This window comes from Seriola aureovittata, chromosome 16 (assembly GCF_021018895.1).
Source record: "Seriola aureovittata isolate HTS-2021-v1 ecotype China chromosome 16, ASM2101889v1, whole genome shotgun sequence".
Taxonomy (NCBI): Eukaryota; Metazoa; Chordata; class Actinopteri; order Carangiformes; family Carangidae; genus Seriola; species Seriola aureovittata.
In genome coordinates this window covers 1,794,875-1,814,811 of record NC_079379.1, presented here as the reverse complement: position 1 = coordinate 1,814,811, position 19,937 = coordinate 1,794,875, and the positions used below count along the sequence as shown (strand labels likewise).

Genomic DNA, 19,937 nt, shown 5'->3' with positions numbered 1-19,937 from the left:
CCCATTGTAAAATTTGTATATGGACATATATAAATAAATATCTATATGATGAACTTTTATACGTTACTTTTATACTTTTATATGTTACAACGTTATACGTTACCATTTATATATATCTATATGTATATATAAGTGGTTGTAACGTATATAAGTATATATATATTATAAAAGGATTCATATATGATTTCTACATACATAATTTGTATATATATACATATTTGTATATCATTTGTATGTATAATTTGTTCATATATATAAAAAATTACATATGAAACCAATTAGAAATTGGAACAATTTCATATACTGATATCTCTGTCTAGCACATACAAATATGTATTTATGGTTAGATGGTAGACAGATGTTATATACATCCATCCCAAAGCCTGTCAGTATATGTAGATATAAAAGATAGACATATACTGTATGTTTAGAATTAATATGAAATACATATACAAGCATATAGAAATTTACATATAACATATAAAACATAAAAGTTCATTTTGATATTTTTAATATATGAACATGTGGAAATTGTACTTCACCTATCCAGGATGTATATAAATGTGATAATAATATATCCCCTCATAGGTGACGTACAGTATATATAACACACATGGCAGCATCACTCTTGGTATAAGGACATACATATGTCATATATTATGTTTGTGTGGGAAGTAGAGTTTTTTGTGTGATTACAGCATCTTTTGAATTACTGTGAGAGCGTAAGTTGTTGTTTGCAGGAAGATGACACACCACAGGTGGAAATTGGTGCAGCCTGTGTGTTAGTATAAATGGTGTGTATTGCTGCGTGTCCCTTTGGTCGGGTGTCTGAAGGACCTGCAGACGCCCTGGTAGGGGTTTACAATAAATCAGTCTACTGCTGGGGTATGTTCCTTGTACTCCAAAGCACACATGCTCCATATGACCACACAGAGAGCCAAGGCAGCTGAACAGGGGTGGGGGTGGGGTGGTGGTGGTGGTGGGGGGGTGGGGGGGGGTGGGGGGGGCAAGGTAAGGCACGTTCCAAGGTCACCTCCGCCTCGGTCCTGACAGGCTCGTGCGGGGAGGCAGACACAGCGTTCATCTGTGTCACGCTGGGGAAACATTTACCCACCAGTCAAGCCCCATTATCCTGATATTAACATGTCCCTCGCTTTCCATTCAAAGCCTATAGTCAATGACAAATCAATAAGCTATTTAAATGATAATGGCGAGTGCGTGGTGGTCATTAATCATGAAAGGACGGTCAGGTTTGGATGACTGTATTTTTGTCATCATGTGATTAACACGTGTCATGTTCTTCGACACGCAGCAGTCACCCAGGGTTGATACAAGTACACACACACACACACACACACACACACAAACACACACACACACTCTGAGGCCTATCTGAGGCGAAGGTATTGTGGTCTATTCCTCAAAGGCTACAGGCAGCACATTTTCCCACCTGTTTTAATCATTTCAACTTAGAACCGAACTACAATACCCTGTTGCTACGGAAAGAAAGCTCCAACTCCAAACTCCAAACTTCATCATGTGTCATCTTCTGCTCATCGATAGAGAGTGAACCAGACATTCTGTTGCTCCTTTGTGCTGGTGATTCAGCCAGTCCTTCCAGCTGTCAGTCACCTGACACCTGAAATAACTCCCTCTACTCCACAGTGGCCCCAAATCAACCAATCAGAGCTTGGTAGGCAGGTGTAAGAAAGAGGTCATCATTGTCCTTCACAGTGAACTAGCCAGCTACATATACACACACACACACACAGATACACACATATAATGCTCTGCCTGAGTATTTTCATGACATGAATCAGGGACAGCAGCTAAGCAGCTGAGCGCCACACAGATCAGCACATGCATGGAGAGACAGCTGAACCCGAAGCTGAAATTAAAATTCTTCACGAGAAGGTCAGTATACATTTCCGTGGCCTGTGGCTGGAAGGCTTTTCTCATCCTCTCATCCATCTTTCACTGAGCTTCACACAGCTGACTAAAGTTTTATTTTCTTAACTCCAATAGAAAAGTTGATCGCTGTAAATCCTTGTCCATCGTTCTTTGTCAGGAATGTTCATAGATTCGGTCACATCTCTGTTCACCTGCACCTCAGTAGGTCCAGCAATAAGTGGAGGCATCATGGTTCCTCAGCAGCGACTCTGAGCTCTACAACAGTGGTTGGCAACTGATGGCTTGTGGGCCAAAACTGGCCCGCCTGATAATTTTGATATGGGTTTTTTTTTTTAAAATATAATTTTACAACATCAGACTGACACTGTCTCACATTTAGAAGAATCTGCCCCACCTGAAGAAGCTTATTATACTTTTATCCATGTTGAGAGTGAATGACACAATCAGTCACATCAGTCACACACATCAGCACCTGGTGCTAAAATAGATCTCTGTCATGGCAGCAACAGTAACCAATAGAATCGCTTCCTCTTTAGCGATGATTTTGCCTACAAAATAAAAGCACAAGAAAGTCTGTTTTTGTGTATGTTTGTTTTTTTTTTCTGTGGGTATTTGCTAAAGGGGCTTAAACACATTTTTTCTGCAGACCCTGTCCACAGCAGCTCATCACTCAGCTTCTGTCCTGCTGCTTCTCTAAACTGACTCTACAGAAGGTAACACACTGACTATAGATCAGTTCCTCGCGTCAGGTAATCTGAACTATCACTTTAAATCTATGTAACCGCAGAGTCGTCAGATAACAATCAATGTTTCTGTCTTTAATGAGCTTTTAATTAGGAGGTAACGAACTGCGATTCAGTCACTGACAGAGAGTCAGTGTCTTCAGGTCATGTTGATAAAGACATGTAGTGAACACATCTAGGGACAGTGGACATGGTTGAAGTTACAGACATGTTTTAAACTCTGTAAAAATCCTCTGCTATGATTCATATTTTGTTAAACGCACAGCCGGTAACTTCTGCCTCTCAATCAAAACAATACCGAAAGATTTTCACTAAAATATACTATGCATTATAAATATACTGAGTGTTAAACTTATATAATCAACGGTGTAGCAAGGCCCAGGTGGAGGATAGACAGGAGACCTGGGTTGAGGATAGACAGGAGGCTTCTGCACAGCTGGCACCACCACTATACCCTGGCAGGCCTGGTGTGGGGAAATTCCATGTGGGGCTGGACACCATTGTTTCCATGGCGTTGATAGGTTCACTTTAGAAAATAGGTGGAGAACCCACCTAAGAAGGATCTACAGCATATATGATGGAGCACAGGCTCTCCGTCTTCACTTCAGATCCAGATCTGATCTCGCTTCTTCTTCTATTGCATTGAGCTGTGATCGTCTCCAGTGACTTCTTTTTTAGATACTTTAGATACAATTCAACGGAAAAATAAATAAACAAATAAAAAAAAGACATAAATAAATGAGATATTTATTTTTGTATATATCAAAATATATACCATTAAATATATAAGGTAAAAATTAATAAAAATAAATTAGATCAAAATAACACAACAACCCAGGCAGCAGCTTGTTGATAGTAAAGCTAATATACAGCACTCCCAAAAAAGAAAAAACATAGAATAAAAAAAAAAGAAGATTTTAAAACAAAATGTGTTGGGTCATCGCAGTTTTTTCAGTTATAAACAATATAAGTTAAAGATATCAGAGTGTGGGATCGCAGCCAAACAGGTAGCTGTCTCTCCAGACTATATTTAGAAAGTGTCTGAACTGGCAATCTGCTTAAGACGACGCACTCCTACGTACGTTGCTAACGTATGCTGAAACACAACCAGGAAGTGGATGTTTTATCTCAATTATCTTGTTTTCATAATCATTGGAAAAAAAAGCTGTAAAATAAAATTAGATTAGTCGCCAGTCAGTCCTAAAACAGCTATTGTTATTTTATATATATATTTTCTTTTCTTACTTTCACAAAAGGTGAAGAGAATTCATTGGATCGACTAAATGTTGTGATTTTCTCTCAGCTGCAGCAGGTACCATCACCCGTCACATGGCACAGGAAACGTCAAGAGCGCCAGAGTTTCAGTCGTAATCACAGTAACAGCAAAGTTAAGAGGTCATTTCACAGGGGAAGTGCTGTTCACAGCCTGGGATCAGAAATATCATATTCTGCCACGGAATTAATTATGAAGAGAATTTCACATCAAATCATGAACCTCAACGTTTGAATTGTCTTTTAACGTCTCGCTGAGTCTGGACCAGCTCTGAAGGCCAGAAACACTTCAGTTAAAACAGAAATATTTTAAACAGCCAGGACTTCATTTCCTGCTGCAGTGTTTGCCAACAGCAGCAGCTGGCAGGATGTAAACCTGAAGCTGTTCCCTAGCAACCAGCTCCTGAAGTGGTCCACAACCTGTCCTGTGGAGTTAAAGGAGGCTGCTGAACCATGTGCTGGATTTCCTCTCCCCACCTGATGACACTGAGTCAACGGGCTCAGGAACAAGTGGTTCGGAGAACGCCGCCCCACCCCGCCACCCTTCCGGTCCTGAATCAGAGGGATTGGTTTGTAAAGTGGGCCACATTGATTAACCCTGGCACTCAGGGGAAATCACCAACACATTCAAATGAGATTCTGCAGCAGGTCTGTCAGAACCCCCCCCCCATCCCATCCTCATCCCCTCACCAAGTCTCGGGTTAAAATCTTGAGAAACACTCTGCTCCGCTCACCACCTGATGACGCAGGCCCTTCGCAGCATGTGGGCTGACCTCGACTGTGATCAGCAGGAGAGCCATCAGAGGATGTTGGGTGTGATGTGCGGCTGGCCTGGCAGGGCAGCGGGGGGGCATGGGGGCCTGTGATCGATGAGACTTCTTACATTTGGCGAACTGTGGCTCTCTCACATGGTCCGGCTCGAACCGTGGAGCCGTCCATCTGCTCCTGTTTGTGCAGTGATACGAGGTGCGTGATCTCGCCTTTTTCTCTTGGAGCCAAATCCGTGTTTGTTTGAACTGCAGTTGTCCTGGTTACTGTTGTCATGCCAACCTCTCCACCCCCCCCCCCACCCCCACTCCCCCTTATCTACACCCTCTCCAGGCTTTTTGAAGTGAGGATCCAATGCAGAGCAGCACAAGCCAATGAGAGTGATGCTTTTCAAAAACACCAGCCTGTCACCGTTCATTTAACTGCTTGTATACTGTGTGTGTGTGTGTGTGTGTGTGTGTGTGTGTGTGTGTGTGTGTGTGTGTGTATACAGGCAGAGTGAGAGAGTGACACTGCTCAAAATAATAATCTGGCAGTGAATATAAACACACAGTGACACTGGAGGTGCTTCAACATATCTCAGTCTCACAGATGTGTAGAAATAGAAACCAGGGCTTTTTATTTTCCTGTGAGGGGTTCAAAGCTTTTCATAAAGCTTAAACATCTACAGTATTTGACTAATTGCAGGTGAGGAGTAACAAACACAAACACTGAGCAAAGAACTGTAATCCTTGATGTGTATTATTATTTCTAATCATGTGGTGCAACATGTAATTAACCCCAAACCCTGAATCCCGTCAAACACTCTGAGTTAAAGCGGCTTTGTGTGAGGATGTGTGTCAGCGACAGCCCATAGACTGTATAGGTGTTCACCGTGTCCCTGTTGGGAAGGCTCAGCCTGTAACAGCTGCTCCTCTTTGGCATGACTTGTGTCTCCTGCCGCCTTGAAAGCTCATGTTATCAAAGAACTGACTTCCAGGCTCCTGTAACAGCTACACAACATAATTGGCCGTTCAGTGATTCCTATAGGCATCGAGAAGCGTGTCAGTGTCACTGATGCGGGCTGTGAGGTAACAACTGCTGCTACACCGACTGCTCCCACCGACCGCTCCCGAACGCCCCGAAAAAACAGGATCAACACCTGAAAGCGGCATCAGGGTCACTGATGGATGTTTGACCGTCAGGGGAAATGACACCCGTCTGTTTCCTTTAAAGCCCTTTAAAAGTAGCTGTACATTTTTTTTATAACGTGCAATATTATTGTTATGTTTTTTGGAAAATGTTTATCTTTGAAAACATTTTTTAAAACACTTATAAAATATTACTTTTAAAATATAGATATTTATCACACCTGTGACTGCTTGAGTAATTCTACTGAGTGACCCCGAAGAAGCCACAGGCGGTACATGTCGTTCGCTCTCAATAAAAGTGGCAGTGAGGTTTTCTCAGTGAGCAGTGGTTGAGGTTGATTTTTACTTCAGTCGTTTTCTGTGACCAACCAGCACCTGACCGCTAATATTGGTTGTGCATGGGGAGTTTTGTTCACCCTTTAAAAGTATTGTTAACGTTATTTATATATACAGATCCCAATGCCTACGTCGAGCCACAAACCAATGTGTCCTCTGGAAGGTGCCGTAGGTCCATTAACCCCCACCTCCAGACTCCTGAAAAAGTTTTTACCCAAGTACCATCAAAGAACTGAACCCTCTTAGAGTCCTTGTGGCTGGGCTCTAACAATTGGTGCAACACTGACTATTTATTATTTACACCAGTTTTTATAATTAATGTTTAAGCTTTTTATTGTGTGTGTTTGTTTTGTCTTATTTTATTTTTTTATTTACAACATTTGTGGCACTACTGCCATTCTTTTCTATTCTATTTTTTAGCATAACAGCAGAAATGTAATACTACCCAGAATCCTTTTGTTTTATCAGGAAATGTTTATAATGAATGAATCTGCATAACCTTAAAGTTATAATTCATAACTTTTACATATAAAAATGTCTAAAAACAACTAGACCTCTGTTCTATATGTTGCTGAGTTGTGTTCTTACATTTTCCCAAATGTTTCCATCAATTTCTCAAACCAGAGAAATCTGTGATTTTAATGATGGTAACGTTGTATTGTCATTGGTCTCCTGTCAATGACATCATATCCTCTGTGATCACGTGTCACTGTTGTGTTTGTTGACTTTTATACAGTTAAAGTCACGTTTTTAAGATACACTTTTTACACCTTGGTGGTTTTCAACTCTATATTTGAGATGAAGGATTTTACTTGTTGGACGTCTGGCTGCTCTTAAGCTAAGTCAGCCCTACCTGAGTCCAACCTAACATTTAGATTGACTCATTTGGCAGATGCTTTTATCCAAAGGGACTTACAATGAATGACATCACTCAAGCTCCAGTGCAGTAGGAGACCTTGGTGTAAGAACTAAGTACTACATCTATTTAATAAGTGAAGAAGATCAGGGAAGGTTAACAGTAAGAGCTAGTTAGAAATGTTAGGGTGTTAGAGTTCTGAGGAGAAGAGATGAGTCTTCAACAGACTCTTGAAGATAGAGAGGGACACCCTGCTCTGATAGACTTTGGTAGCTTGTTCCACCATCAGGGAACCACAGACCAGAACAGTCTGGACTGACACTGTCTTGTGTGCAGGGATGTTGATACCACACCACATTCATTAGAGGAACACAGTGTCTGAGTATGAGCAAAAAGGCTCAATGAATGAGTTCAAGTGGACAGAGCAGACCCAGAAGTTACCGCCATGGGTAGCCACTGCAGGTTGATGAATAGCAGAGTGACATATGATCAAAGACCAGATGAGCTGCTGCATTCTGGACCATCTGTAAAGGCTTCAATATGTGTGAAGGGAAGTCCCGCCACTAACATCTCTGCCCTCTGTCCCCGCTAACAGTTACACCAGTTGCACTGTCTGGGCTCAGCTGGGTAAATCTGATGCCTCGTCAGGAGCAGGCAATCTCAGCTGTTTCTATAGTAACAACTTTAGACATGACAGTTTGTGAAGACAATGGCGCACCTTATTTATATGTTTTACAACAAGCATCTGTCTTTTTAGGCCTAAAACTGACTGCAGATATAAGATGAAAAAATGTGTGGTTTGTGTCAGCACCATGGACAGCGCCATGGTGCTGAAGGGGACAGACTAGCGGAGCTAACCAAGACATACACCTGTTCTACGACTTTATTCCATTCACCTTTTTTCCTCATGGTAACAAATATAAAGAAAATGAAACTGAATAAGTATAAATAATTATACAAAAAAACAAACTCACCACTTAGTGAGAAATTTACCCAAAATCACAGGGTTTTTCCTGGCTGAAAATCAGGCTGGGTGGTACTAAGCCGTACGACCGGGGGTTGGGGGGGTGGGCAATAATTATAGCTTTATTATCTCTCCAGCCACTGCGGGTCAAAGCCAATCACTCTGTGTTTTCCAGAACATCTGGGAAGATTAATAAAAACGTTGGCTTTAATACACTCGTTAATACACTCTTAAAGACTTGGTACTCTCGCCTTGACTCCTCTCTCGCGCTGTGATCCTCTCCTCCACCAGCACCTTCCACTTGTGGCTGAGAACTACACCTACTATCAGTCCTGACACATTAACCGTATCTAGTCAGTAACATGAATTTACTTTTTTTTCATATTAAAAGAACTAAAGATGCTGCCTACTAATTCTCTATACAGGAAAAACCCTGAATCAGAAATGCTACAAATTAGCAAGATGGGGGATTTTTAACAATGTATCCTAGAAACGCATGGTACAAAGTAATAGCCATTGACACATGAGCTGTGTCCCACTGGAGGACGCAGTCTACGAAGGTGTGGTCCTTCATCGCCATTGTAGACCACAAAGCTCAAGTGGAAATGAGACGGCCTGGTCTATGGTGGATTATCACTTTGGATCACCAGCTGTGCCTGCCCTTACCATTGCATCACAAAGCAGGGTTTTATGTCCCTTGGCTGTAACGTTAGCTGTTGAACTGAGATGGAACTGGCGTGCAATAAATGTTGGGATAGGTTGGACAAGAAAGATCCACCTGTTTGATCCTTTGTTGCAGGAAAAGAACACATTTCTCAGCTGCATTTGAAGGAACCTATGAAATGGGACAGTGTGGTCACGCTGCTGTGACGCAACCAGTCTTAAGACAAAGCCTCTGAAAGATGCAGCCCCTGAATTGGGAGACAGCTGTGGACAGTCACATGAACAAGCATGACTAAAGACTGGACATAGTGAAGACTTAAGCTAAAGTCTATTCTAAAGACTGGTCTTAACAAAGACCAACTACGCCAGGACCAGGTTTAGTAAAGACCAGTTGGTGCAACTGGCCCCTGGGGCACAGTGAACCAGCTGGGCGTGGGCCTGGGTGTAACGTTACATCTGACTTGAACTGAAAGTTAAGACCAACTTAAAGTTATGACTAGTGAACCACTTAGACTGCAGCCCTTTATGTGTTGCACCTTTACATCCAGTATGGAGCAGGTATAACTGGAAAGCCAGACTAGTCTCCATGGTAACAATAACGGATATACGGATATATAAAGGATCATTGATCATACAAACAGGAGAGAAAACAACAATGGCAGCGCTTTTTGTTTAAAGAATGAATAACAAAAGGGTGGTAAGAGGAGAAACAGTCAATCAGCTGACTGACTGTTTCAGAGAAACCCTGTTTGAGCTTGTCAAGGAGCTCTCACCTCAAACACAGCAGCGGACAGAAACACGTGGTGCTGACTGTGATCTGATTTTACAGCTTCTTCCAGCTTGTCTGAAGGTAGAAGTTAGAGCGAAGTGTGTTGCTTAGCAACAATTACCGCTTCGAATCTATTCAGGTGGACGTGCAGCCATGACCACGGTCAGTCAGGCTTGGCCTACATCACAAAGTGAGACTGGCATGAGAGTTAAGACCTACTTTTTCCCGCCCCGCTCGTGCACTCCTCTCCTGAAGCTGATGGCATTCATGGTGAAGACATCAGCTCCCATGATCCCACGCTACTTCACGACCTACCAAACGCCATCTTTTGTTGTTTTGACTGAGAGAAGTTACAGACTGTAGTTTAACTGTCAGCTGTTTTCCCCCAGTCTCCGCTCCTGACAACTAAAGCATGAAAATGCTACCATGGAGTATTAGGGCCACATTGAGGAAAAAAACATCTGAAATTTCAAAAATAAAACAAAAATACTATTCTATAGTTAGACAGTCAACCAGAAGAAGCTCAGGCTGCCACTGACTGTCCTTTCACCTGTTTGATTGGTTGATGTAATATTCCTAAACATTGTCCCAACGTTTGTTTCTCTTGACATTTTACATTCTTAATTTTATGACATTATTCTCAAAATTAGAACTTTATTCTCATAATATTCGTATTAATATTCTTTGTTTTCCTCAATGTGGCCCTAATACTCTGCTGTGGATCCACTCTTGAGACAGGACATTAAACAGTCACAACATGTGTAAAGGGATTATGGTCTCAGTCTGTATCATGCTCGTCATGCTTCACTTTAAGAGGAGAAGTTATAGAAAAACAAGTCAGCTCTCTGCTGTGTGGAGAGTTTCACTCCTCATGACCACGGCAGACCCTGGAGAGCCAGATCCTACACACTGTCTCTGGAAGCCGTCCAGTTTTCATTGAACCGCAGTTACATACATAACTCAGGGCCATGTGGTCTGGATCTGGATTCATCTTCACTTCCTGTACCAGTCAAAAAGGTTTCAGATTGCCTCCATTTCTCCTCACATTCACAACAAATAAACAACTGAAGATTTGAATCTTCTCGTTGGACTATACTGAATCTAAATATTCCACTCCTCCAGCAGCTTCTGTCCAGTTCGTCCCAGACCAGCTCCATGGGGTCTGGAGACTGTGCTGGTCTTGTGGCTCATTATGTGGCTGAAGGATGAAGCCCTGAACAACCAGTCTGTCTCTGTTCACCTGTTTCACATCTACAGAAGGATTCAGTTTTGGTGACATGAACTGGAAATGTGTGGGAGGAAAACCTTTGAATGGTGGTGTTTGTGAAGGCGGCGAGTTCGAGCTGAAACAACATTAGGAAAGATTCTGGTCGACAACAAACAGCACACAGGACACACTAACCAAAAACTAACAATACATGAGACGCATGACGACAATGCTGCGTGTCATGGCCCTGTTATTTAGGTGGGAAATCACACTTCCTGGAAAACACGTTGTAATCAACATTTCCCCCATAATGCATTTGGCAATGCAAAGCAGCAGTGGTTTGTGAAATGCAACAGCAGTGCTGCTTGTTTGTGACTAACACACGGCAGATGTTTCTGCGTATGAACCCTTCACTCCCTGCTCGTGATCACCTTTACTTTGCAGCGCGCCACCTCAATGTCAGACTCCTGTTCTGTGTGTCATCATGTTTTCTTCCACCACGCCGCTTCCCGGCGTCGGTGATCGTCTGAGCGCGTGCAGGCTGTTTAGCCGCTGCTCGTATGCAAACACACACAGATGCAGTTGTTGCGCCACTGTGCAGCAGGTAAACATTTCCCCAGGGCTGCAGAAGGACGCAACACACAGAGGACGGATAACTATCCTGATGATGGCCGGACGTGAGGAGGGAAGTGTCATGACCGTGTGGAGCTGTGTGAACTCCATCAGGAGCAATCTGTGCTTTAACCAAAATAAATTCCCTTTGTTGTAACTAGTGTTTTAATCAGCTGTTAATAAATCATGAATAGATCATTCTTTATAGTCTGTTTTGTAATAATGTTGAGACATATGAGTCTCACACTTTGTAATTAGGTCTATTAATTAAGACTCAGTCAGTGTTCATGAGCTGATAATAAACTCATGCTGCAGCCGGTTTCCTTCCAAAATTATGAATAAAAACAGTAACTGTGTCCCCATGCAGTCCATGCTTTCACTTCACCTTCACATGCATTTTTTGTAAAGCAGAAACGTGATGCTAATGAATGCATGAATGCTGCACAGTCTCCAGGGAAACTGTGTCAACACTTGTTGTGTTGTGTTGTTGGTGAAGAGTTCAATGCCTGTTGTGACAGATCAAACCAGCCCTGAGTCTGATCAGCATATGGGAAGTGGTGAAAGATGGGATAAGTGAGTCTCCGTTTGTTAGTTACTCACCATACTGTCGTAGTGGATCAGCTCCAGTTCGTAGTCCGGCAGGATGTCGGTCCTTTTGTTCACCAGGTCCAGCGCCATCTGAGCGGAGGGGAGGCAGGCTTGTCCGCCGGGCCAGCCTCCACTCATGGGGAAGAGGGCTCCGATGTAGAGCTTCTTCTTGCCTAGAGCAGGGCAGCAGCAGGAGAGGAGGACAGAGAGGGTCAGGGTCAGAGAGTGGCGCAGGACAGACCTGCGGAGCAGCGTCTGGCAGAGCCCAGCCATGGCTGGTGGACGCTGGAGGCTGAGCGGAGCTAGATGATGTCAGTTTATTCCTCCGGTAGTGTTCAGCTGTGAGCCTGCGGGGGTGCAATGTGCGCGGGTCAGGACCAATCAATTTCCACGAGCTTCTCCTCAGACATGGGAGCACATTCACATCACCGATGAACCTGAAGCGGACACTTTGAATTTAGACTGCTGTTTGTTGCAGAACAAACAAGACTAACAAATGACCTGGATGTCAAACATGTCTGCAGAGGAGCGCCAGAGATTTAAATCCTAAAGCAGCACAGAGGAAGTGGCTGGAGTTGCTGCTTCAATTGAACTTGGATGTGAAATCAAGATTGAGGATTAAGTCAGACTTGAGATCCTCGCGCTGTCCAAGGTGCTGAAACTAAACTCGCACAGGCTCCGTGATTTCTCTCTCTCAGATACTAACACCGCCTGCCTTTCCCTGCCTATGAAACACGAACAAACATCCACACCGAGCTCATGAGCTCGGATCCTCTCGTCGTTTATCTGCCCTTCCTCATCTACCCACCTACGGCTCCCCCCCCCCCCCCTGTCGAAAAGGCTCGTTTAAACGCGCACAGCGTGTTGTGTCAGAGCCGCGTGTTCAGCGGAGTGTAGCGGGAGGAGCGGGCTCGGTCTCCGGATGAAGGAGTGCTGCTGGATTGCGGTTCACCCCTGTCAGGAGCAGAGAGGAGGACGCGGCGGGAGCGGTGTGGAGCTCGCAGGTCTGAGGCTGACTGCAGCAGCGCGAGAGAGGAGGAGGAGGAGGAAGAGGAGGAGGAGGAGGAGGAGGGATGTTCACTCTCTCCGTTTCACAAACCACTTTGAATTTGCAATCCCATAACACCGTCCCGCTCATTTATCTCTCCTCCTCCCGCTCATCCGACAACAAGCCCCCCCCCCGCCCACTCCGCCTGGACTAACGTTAATTGCCTGTCAGTGACTTCACCTTGTGGACTTCTGGTTTTGCTTCTTTCACGTTCACAGTGTAATTACCACTGCGGCGACCACAGTTCTGTAGCGCCCGCATTTTAGCCTCATTAACACCGTGATGGAGGCTCAGCTCGTCCCCTCAAACTCATTCATCCACTTCAATTCAATCACACAGGAAGCAGGGCCGGGTCAACACACTACGGGCCCCAGGGCAAAAATTAACTGTGGGCCCCCATTGACCCCCCCCCCCCCCAGGAAAAACCAGGAACCTGGGACAAGTTATTTATCTTTTTATTTTATTTTATTTAATTTTTTTATTTGTGTGTGTGTGTGTCGGTGCGTGTGTTTGGGGGTGGGGGGGTGGGTGTTCGCCTGATTTTGTTTACCAGTTTAACAACACATGAGCTGCAAATACTCACAATACAATGGAAGTGTTTCCAGGAGACACTAAAGAGTGTTGTTCAATGCCCCATGGTGACTTTTGAAGTTAAAAGAATTGAACAACCAGTGTGTTGCAGCAGGTGCATCACTTTTTTCTTTTTAATTTTTATTTCTGCTACCATTCATATGAAAGTATAGGCATCGTCACATCGTCACTTTTGTATCTGTTTCCATATGTTTACAGACCCCGGATTTGACCAGGAAGAAAACAGAAGAGCAATAGATGGAAAGAAATGGGATTTTATTTGAAACTATATGAAATTATAAATTAGAACTGCATTTTCACAAAAACTGGGAAAATTCATGTCCTGGGAAACAATATTAATTTTCCAGGACAGTCACTCAAAAAAGAGAACAATCCTGGGAAAACCAGGACAGGTGGTGACCACACCCCACCTCACACTCCTCACCCCCTCCATCTATCTGTTGCCCATCACTATAACTTCATCATTCCTCTTACATGATTAGAAGTGTCAGACATGAAAAGCACCAGGCATCATCTACACTGCACTACACTCTATCTACATCTACACCTCATCTACTGTGTCACTCATTCTGGTGGCTAATGCTAGCTAACATTAGCTGCTGCGTAACTGACATTACTGGGTCATTACTGTGTTAGATTCATATCTGTTTACATAATATCAACTGAAACAATAAAGGTATAACTGTGAAAACTGATTTGACCCAGGGTCCCAAAGTCCACGTACACCAACAGGGCCTCAAGGTAAAAATACAGGAAACACAGGAATTATATTGTGGTTTAGTAGTGGATATTCCCTGATAATAGGTCTGGGACCCTGGGCAGTTGCCTCCTTTACTGGTTGAACCCAGTTTGGTTCATGACTCATCTAAACTTTCAGCTGATTTCAGTTTATCACAGAAACACTGGTGCTGGAGGTGAACTCTCATTCACAGACCTGGGCTGATCCGTACAGACAGACAGACTTGGACCACCATATTCCTCTTTTGTTTTGTTTTTTAAAAGAAAAACTTTCATCTGTGTGAATTTCATTTTATTGTTTTATTGTTGTTTTATGCTTTTGTGAAGCACTTTGTAACTTTGTTAAGAAAAGTGATATACAAATAAAGCTTATTACCTTTATTAGTATTACTATTAATACAAGACTGTGGTTAATGTTGTGGCTGAGCGTAGCGTTGCTCAGTGTATGTTGCCTCACTCAATTGTGGTGTTAATTGGTTTTCTAAACTCTGAGTCTGTAAACGCATCACGATCTCTGTCAGAGGATGGAGTTTGCTCAGCTCAGTGTAAGTGAACTGTCTCTATCTATTAGTAATAGTACTACTGGTATCAGTATTTTTTGTATTAGTATTAGTTACGTTAGTATTAGTACTAATAGCTTAGTTATTATATTATATATTATATATATCAACACATTTTTAGTTTAGTTTCTAGTTTTATAATCTTAATCGTTAATCTTGTGCGTTTGAATGTCTTCAATCATTCCAGCACCCCTTTTAAAATGGTGTCCTAAATTTCCTACTTGATCTGATGTATTTAAATATTTGCGTATTTATTTATTGAAATTTGTTTTTTATTGTTTTTGAGTGTTATTTTGATGTTGTTGTCATGTTTTATTGTTAATGTAATTCCATGTCTCTGTGAAGCACTTTGAATTGCCTCGTGTCTGAATGGTGCTCTATAAATAAACTTGCCTCGCCTAATATATTTACCAGTGTTGTGACATGTGCTGTTAATGTGTTTGTAAAATATGTAAGTTATTATGATTCTATAATATGTTTCCATTCATGCATATGTAATGGCACAAACCTGTGCTTGTTTTAAATATTCATCCATCCTGCTCCTTCATCGTGGTCTTCCTCATGAGTCAATACAGTCTTTTAATGTAGCAAAGCACATTTCAGAGATGGTATTGAGCCATAATGAATCATGCTCTGCCTCTCCCCCACACACTCCCACATTTACACGTTTCTTCATTACTGTCTCTTCCTGAGAGCGGCCATGCCTTCCATTTTGTCCCTGTGTGTGTGTGTGTGTGTGTGTGTGTGTGTGTGAGTGTATGTGTGCTGGGTGTATCTTTAATAATGTATCTGCACAGTGATGGGCTGACACCGATCCCTCTCTCTTGCTTCTCATTATTTGCCTCTTTCATTCCTCTCATCTCTGCTTCTCTCTCCCTCCCGCTGCAGTCTGATGTCTATCACTTCTGTTTCCCGCCTCAGCTCTCTACCTGACCGGCTCTCTTTCTCGGGTGGGTTGATGTGTATCTCTCTGTGTCTCCTCCCATCTGTTTTGCCATCTCTCTGGGATTATCCTTGCTGCTGGAGAATGGAGGTACATATCGTCCCACATCCCTGAGCTCCAGCTCATTTCTGTCAACACACTGCGCCGTCATTTACCCACAGCTCTACACACACAACCTGTTAAACCGGTTTCCATGGACATGAAACACGGAGGAACACGAGGCGCCGTTATGACTCCTGCTGCGTTTGGAGTCAGTAAATTTGAATAGCACTTTGAGCAGAGCTGATAAGTGATTCCCCGGCTTTTTAAATAATAGGCTAATTCTGTAAAATGGAGCACTCGTGATGAAGTGGGTAAAAGCAGAGCTGCTGGTGTTCAATGAATACAATTAAAGAGCTTAGGATAGTTCATTCTGCTAATCCTGTTTCTTCTTCAGTGGTGCACGAGTCAAGGTCATTTCTGTGCTATATGCACAAAGCATGATGAAGCTAAAGGTGGGGGCATGTTCACATGCAGGGACATATTAACCCATCAGGGGGTCACCGGGAAGAAACTAGGTGTGGACCCCTCTTTGTATCCAGACCTGCCTGAGTTCACATGCTTCCACAGATCTTCACTTTGCACACGGTCATTTCCCCACTCACCAACTATCACCAAGTTCTTCAACATATGAATCAGCTATGAAGAAAACAATACAACCACATATTCTGGAGAGGAACTCTAATGAAAGGACATGTTTACACTCAGCAGCAGTCAGCTGTGTGTGTGTGTGTGTGTGTGTGTGTGTGTGTGTGCACAGTGGTAAGTGTCAGCTCAGTGGAGGCTGAACCCTGGTTCTTGACTTGCAGGGAGCAAGTTTACATACGTTCACCTGAGGTTTTGGAGCTTTGACCATGTGTCTCTAAAATATCACTTACACTGGGATACATTATAATGTACAGTGAAAGTCAAAGTTTCAGTGCAGCTGCTTGAAACCACTGTTTTATTGTATGACAACTATTTATTAAAAATTAACATAATTTATTTTGTATATTGTATCATGTGTTTTTATTTCTCAGGTACATAATTCATGTTGTGATGTAAAACACTGTCAGTGTCCTCCTCATCGATCCTCACGTTTATATAAAATGCAAGGTGTGAGCCACGTTAACAATCTGCGACACACACAATTAAACTTGATGTTACTCTGCTAATTTAAATGCCTGATAGCTAGCTAGCTTGCAGGTGACGTAACATTAAGCTAACGTTATCAACGTTAAATAGTTTAGCAGGTCTGCGTTAACTTGACTTAACTCACAATGTCGACTTTCCACGTCCACCACAGCCTGTTTACCTTCGCAGAGTTAAAGCCCCGCCCTCACCTGAGGAAGCAGTGATGACGTGATGAGGAGCTGTTAAAACCTGTTTCTGTGTTGAAATGATTGACTCTGACAGTTATTCCTGCTTGACATTAGCGGGACTGAACCCAGCGCTATGATTGGTTGAACTCTTCTTCTTCTCTTGCTCATCAGACTAGACGTTGCTGCCCCCTGATGTTAGACTTGAGTACTGCAGGTGTACAATTGAACTCACAGTTGTCACCGGCTTTTTGTATAGTTTTAAGTGACAAATCGTACCAGCGTACTTTGATGTCACAGTGGAGCCCCCCCCAAAAAAAACAAAAAAAACCCAAATCTGACCTGGCGGGAGATTTCTTCAGTTTGAATCTGAACTGCTTTGTTCATAAAATTCTTCAAATGTTCATATGAACTGTGAACTATGAACTCACCAGACACCGCACCTGATACATGCCAGTAACACTTCTTCCTCTGATGTTTTTTTGGTGGTTGGCAGACAGCTTTTTGGCTCACTACTGTCACCTTCTGATGTGTGAGCGTCATTGAGTCTCGCCAGAGTGACGGCAGACGTTCACATCCTCTGGTCACAAACAGATATGTTCAGTTCATCGTTCACCAAAAGTGAGCATGTCTGGGGCCACAGAGCGGTTGGTAATCCAGCCTTGTTCATATATTTAGCATGTGTCTGTATCTGATAGTATTTTCTCTTTTCTTTTTTTACCTCCTGACAAACAGTGATCAGACGCAGTCGGCCCAGTTTTGTTAAGTAGAACATTGGATCAAAGCTCCTGTGACGGTTCCTCTTCTTTCACTCTCTAAGCTCTTCTTTTCTCTGTTTGGCCTTTTCCTCTATCATCTCCTCTCTCTCTGTTTCTCCTCTCTCTAACCAAGTTTTACATTTCTATATTTGCCCATGCACTAAAGCCCTGGGGGGTAGCTTCCAAACAATATAACGTGTGACATATTGCCATTACTTATGCTGCTGCTGTGCTCCAGATTCTACCACTGGAGCTGTAAAAAGCTACCTTCTAATCTGCATACTGTATGATGCACAGTATGTTTACATGGCAGCAGCTCTGATCCAGGCCAGACCTGCTGGATGGAAGTTAACACCAGGTCCAGAGAAGACCTGAGCTACTTTTGATAATGGACAGTTTCAACATCTACACTTCCAAACTCCATCTACTGATGAAGACTGTGTGATAGGGTTGCAAACAACAGGCCAAGCAGAAACACTGAGCAGAGATGATTTTGATGACCTGTATTTAAGTTTTATGTTAAGAGGCCTCTTGTATTCATGGAAGAAGCCATAAAGCAAAAGAAAAATAGCCTGAATAGTGTTTTATTTGAAGTGTTGATCTATAAGAAGATATATTTGTGGTTTTAAGAACCAAAAACCATCTCAGTGCAGTTTTACATCTCCTCTCTCAGGCTTCTCTCTGGAGCTCTAGTAACAACAGGTGAGTGAGAGCCAATCAGAAGAGAGGAGGCTCTGAGCCGCTCTTCTGATTGGCTGACTGTTTTCTGAGTGATCCAATAAAAATATAGCAAGGTTTGGACGGTGGATCCAGGTGGGCGGGGCTTAGGGTGTGGCTAAAATTGTTGACTGCTTTGTTGTGACATCACAAAGTTACAGAGTTGCTAAGGCCCAGTTTTAATACAAAATATTGAAATTAATTAACTATATTAATTCAATTAATATAGAACCTAGACCTGCTGTATAATAAAATAAGATATGAACATCTACATTTATACTAGATGGATTTTTAACAGACCATGATTTGAACAAGGTTAATACGGTGAGATTGCAATACAAATGAGGCTGGCTGTCTTTGCTTGCATGTCGTGCACAGACATGCCCCCCCCCCCCCCCCCCCTGTCAAGACTGGGTCCAGTCAGGGTTGGCTGCATGAAACCACATTGGCATGCAGGTCTCAGCAGAGCTCCAGAGACAAACGTCACAAAAAGCAAAATGAAAGCTGCTGGGAGAAGAGCGCTGACGTCCGGAGCTGCACCTCCACTGGTCAGGAGGCAGCTTTTCAGTGGCTGGAAGCTACAGTATATATTTGCACCGTGTAACATACACACATGCTTATTGGAAAAATGCTCACGCCACATGGTTTGAGGTGATGACATACAGGTAAGTGCTACAGTAACCAAAAGCAGGCATCATCCTCCTGAGCCCACTGCTGAGGCGTCCTCTTTAAAGAGGGACATGTTGCATGCAACCAGTGCCATTAAACTAAATTACTCTTGTTACCGGGGGAGGTGAATTAAGGTGAAACCTTAATTACCGGATTGTGTCGGCTTCACGCAGCAATGTCCTGAAGACTGAGAGAGCTTTTTATCCTCCCCGTGGACCCTCACACCTCGCGTACGCCGTCGCTGACATCTGTTAATGACGGTAATGAAAGCGGCTGAGCTTGTTCCGGCTCTGGGTTTTAAACAGAGGCAGTCAGAGCGCTGCGCGGGTGAATCGAAGAGGAGGGATCTTTAAGTGGCTGCCTGTGCGATGGTCCTGATTGGACTCCAGGAGCTGCAGGCTACATCTGATATTCATGGGCTCTCTGTCCTGGCTCAGCAGTAAGCCTTAAGGGTTGTTCTAAAATAAAGCAGGGCTCAAAGTGACAATGAGATGAGAGAGAAACATCCAGAGCCTGGAGTTTCAATCCCAGTCAAATAACACGTCTTACTTTATTACTCATTTCAGCTAATGTAGTGTGCTCAGCAGGAGAGGCCACCTGTGGTGCACCAAGAGCTGCTAATTCTCATTATACAGTGGCGCTGGAGAGCTAAAAATATCCTGCATTACAAAGTAAGTCCTAATAAATATGAATAGAACAAGAAGTCTTGTAGCCTTGAAGTGACCAGTGGCCGGTTGTGTCCTATTCTGAGGTCAGT

General features: G+C 43.1%; 1 protein-coding gene across 5 annotated transcripts in view; it reads right to left on the bottom strand.

Moving 5' to 3' along the window:
• gabbr1b (gamma-aminobutyric acid (GABA) B receptor, 1b) overlaps positions 1-19,937 on the bottom strand; it is a 170,312-nt gene that overhangs the window by 61,506 nt on the left and 88,869 nt on the right. For all 5 annotated transcript variants that reach the window (XM_056398721.1, XM_056398725.1, XM_056398723.1 and 2 more), the window contains one exon: positions 11,832-11,992. In XM_056398721.1, the coding sequence (XP_056254696.1) occupies positions 11,832-11,992 (161 nt within the window). The remainder of the gene's footprint in view (positions 1-11,831; positions 11,993-19,937) is intronic.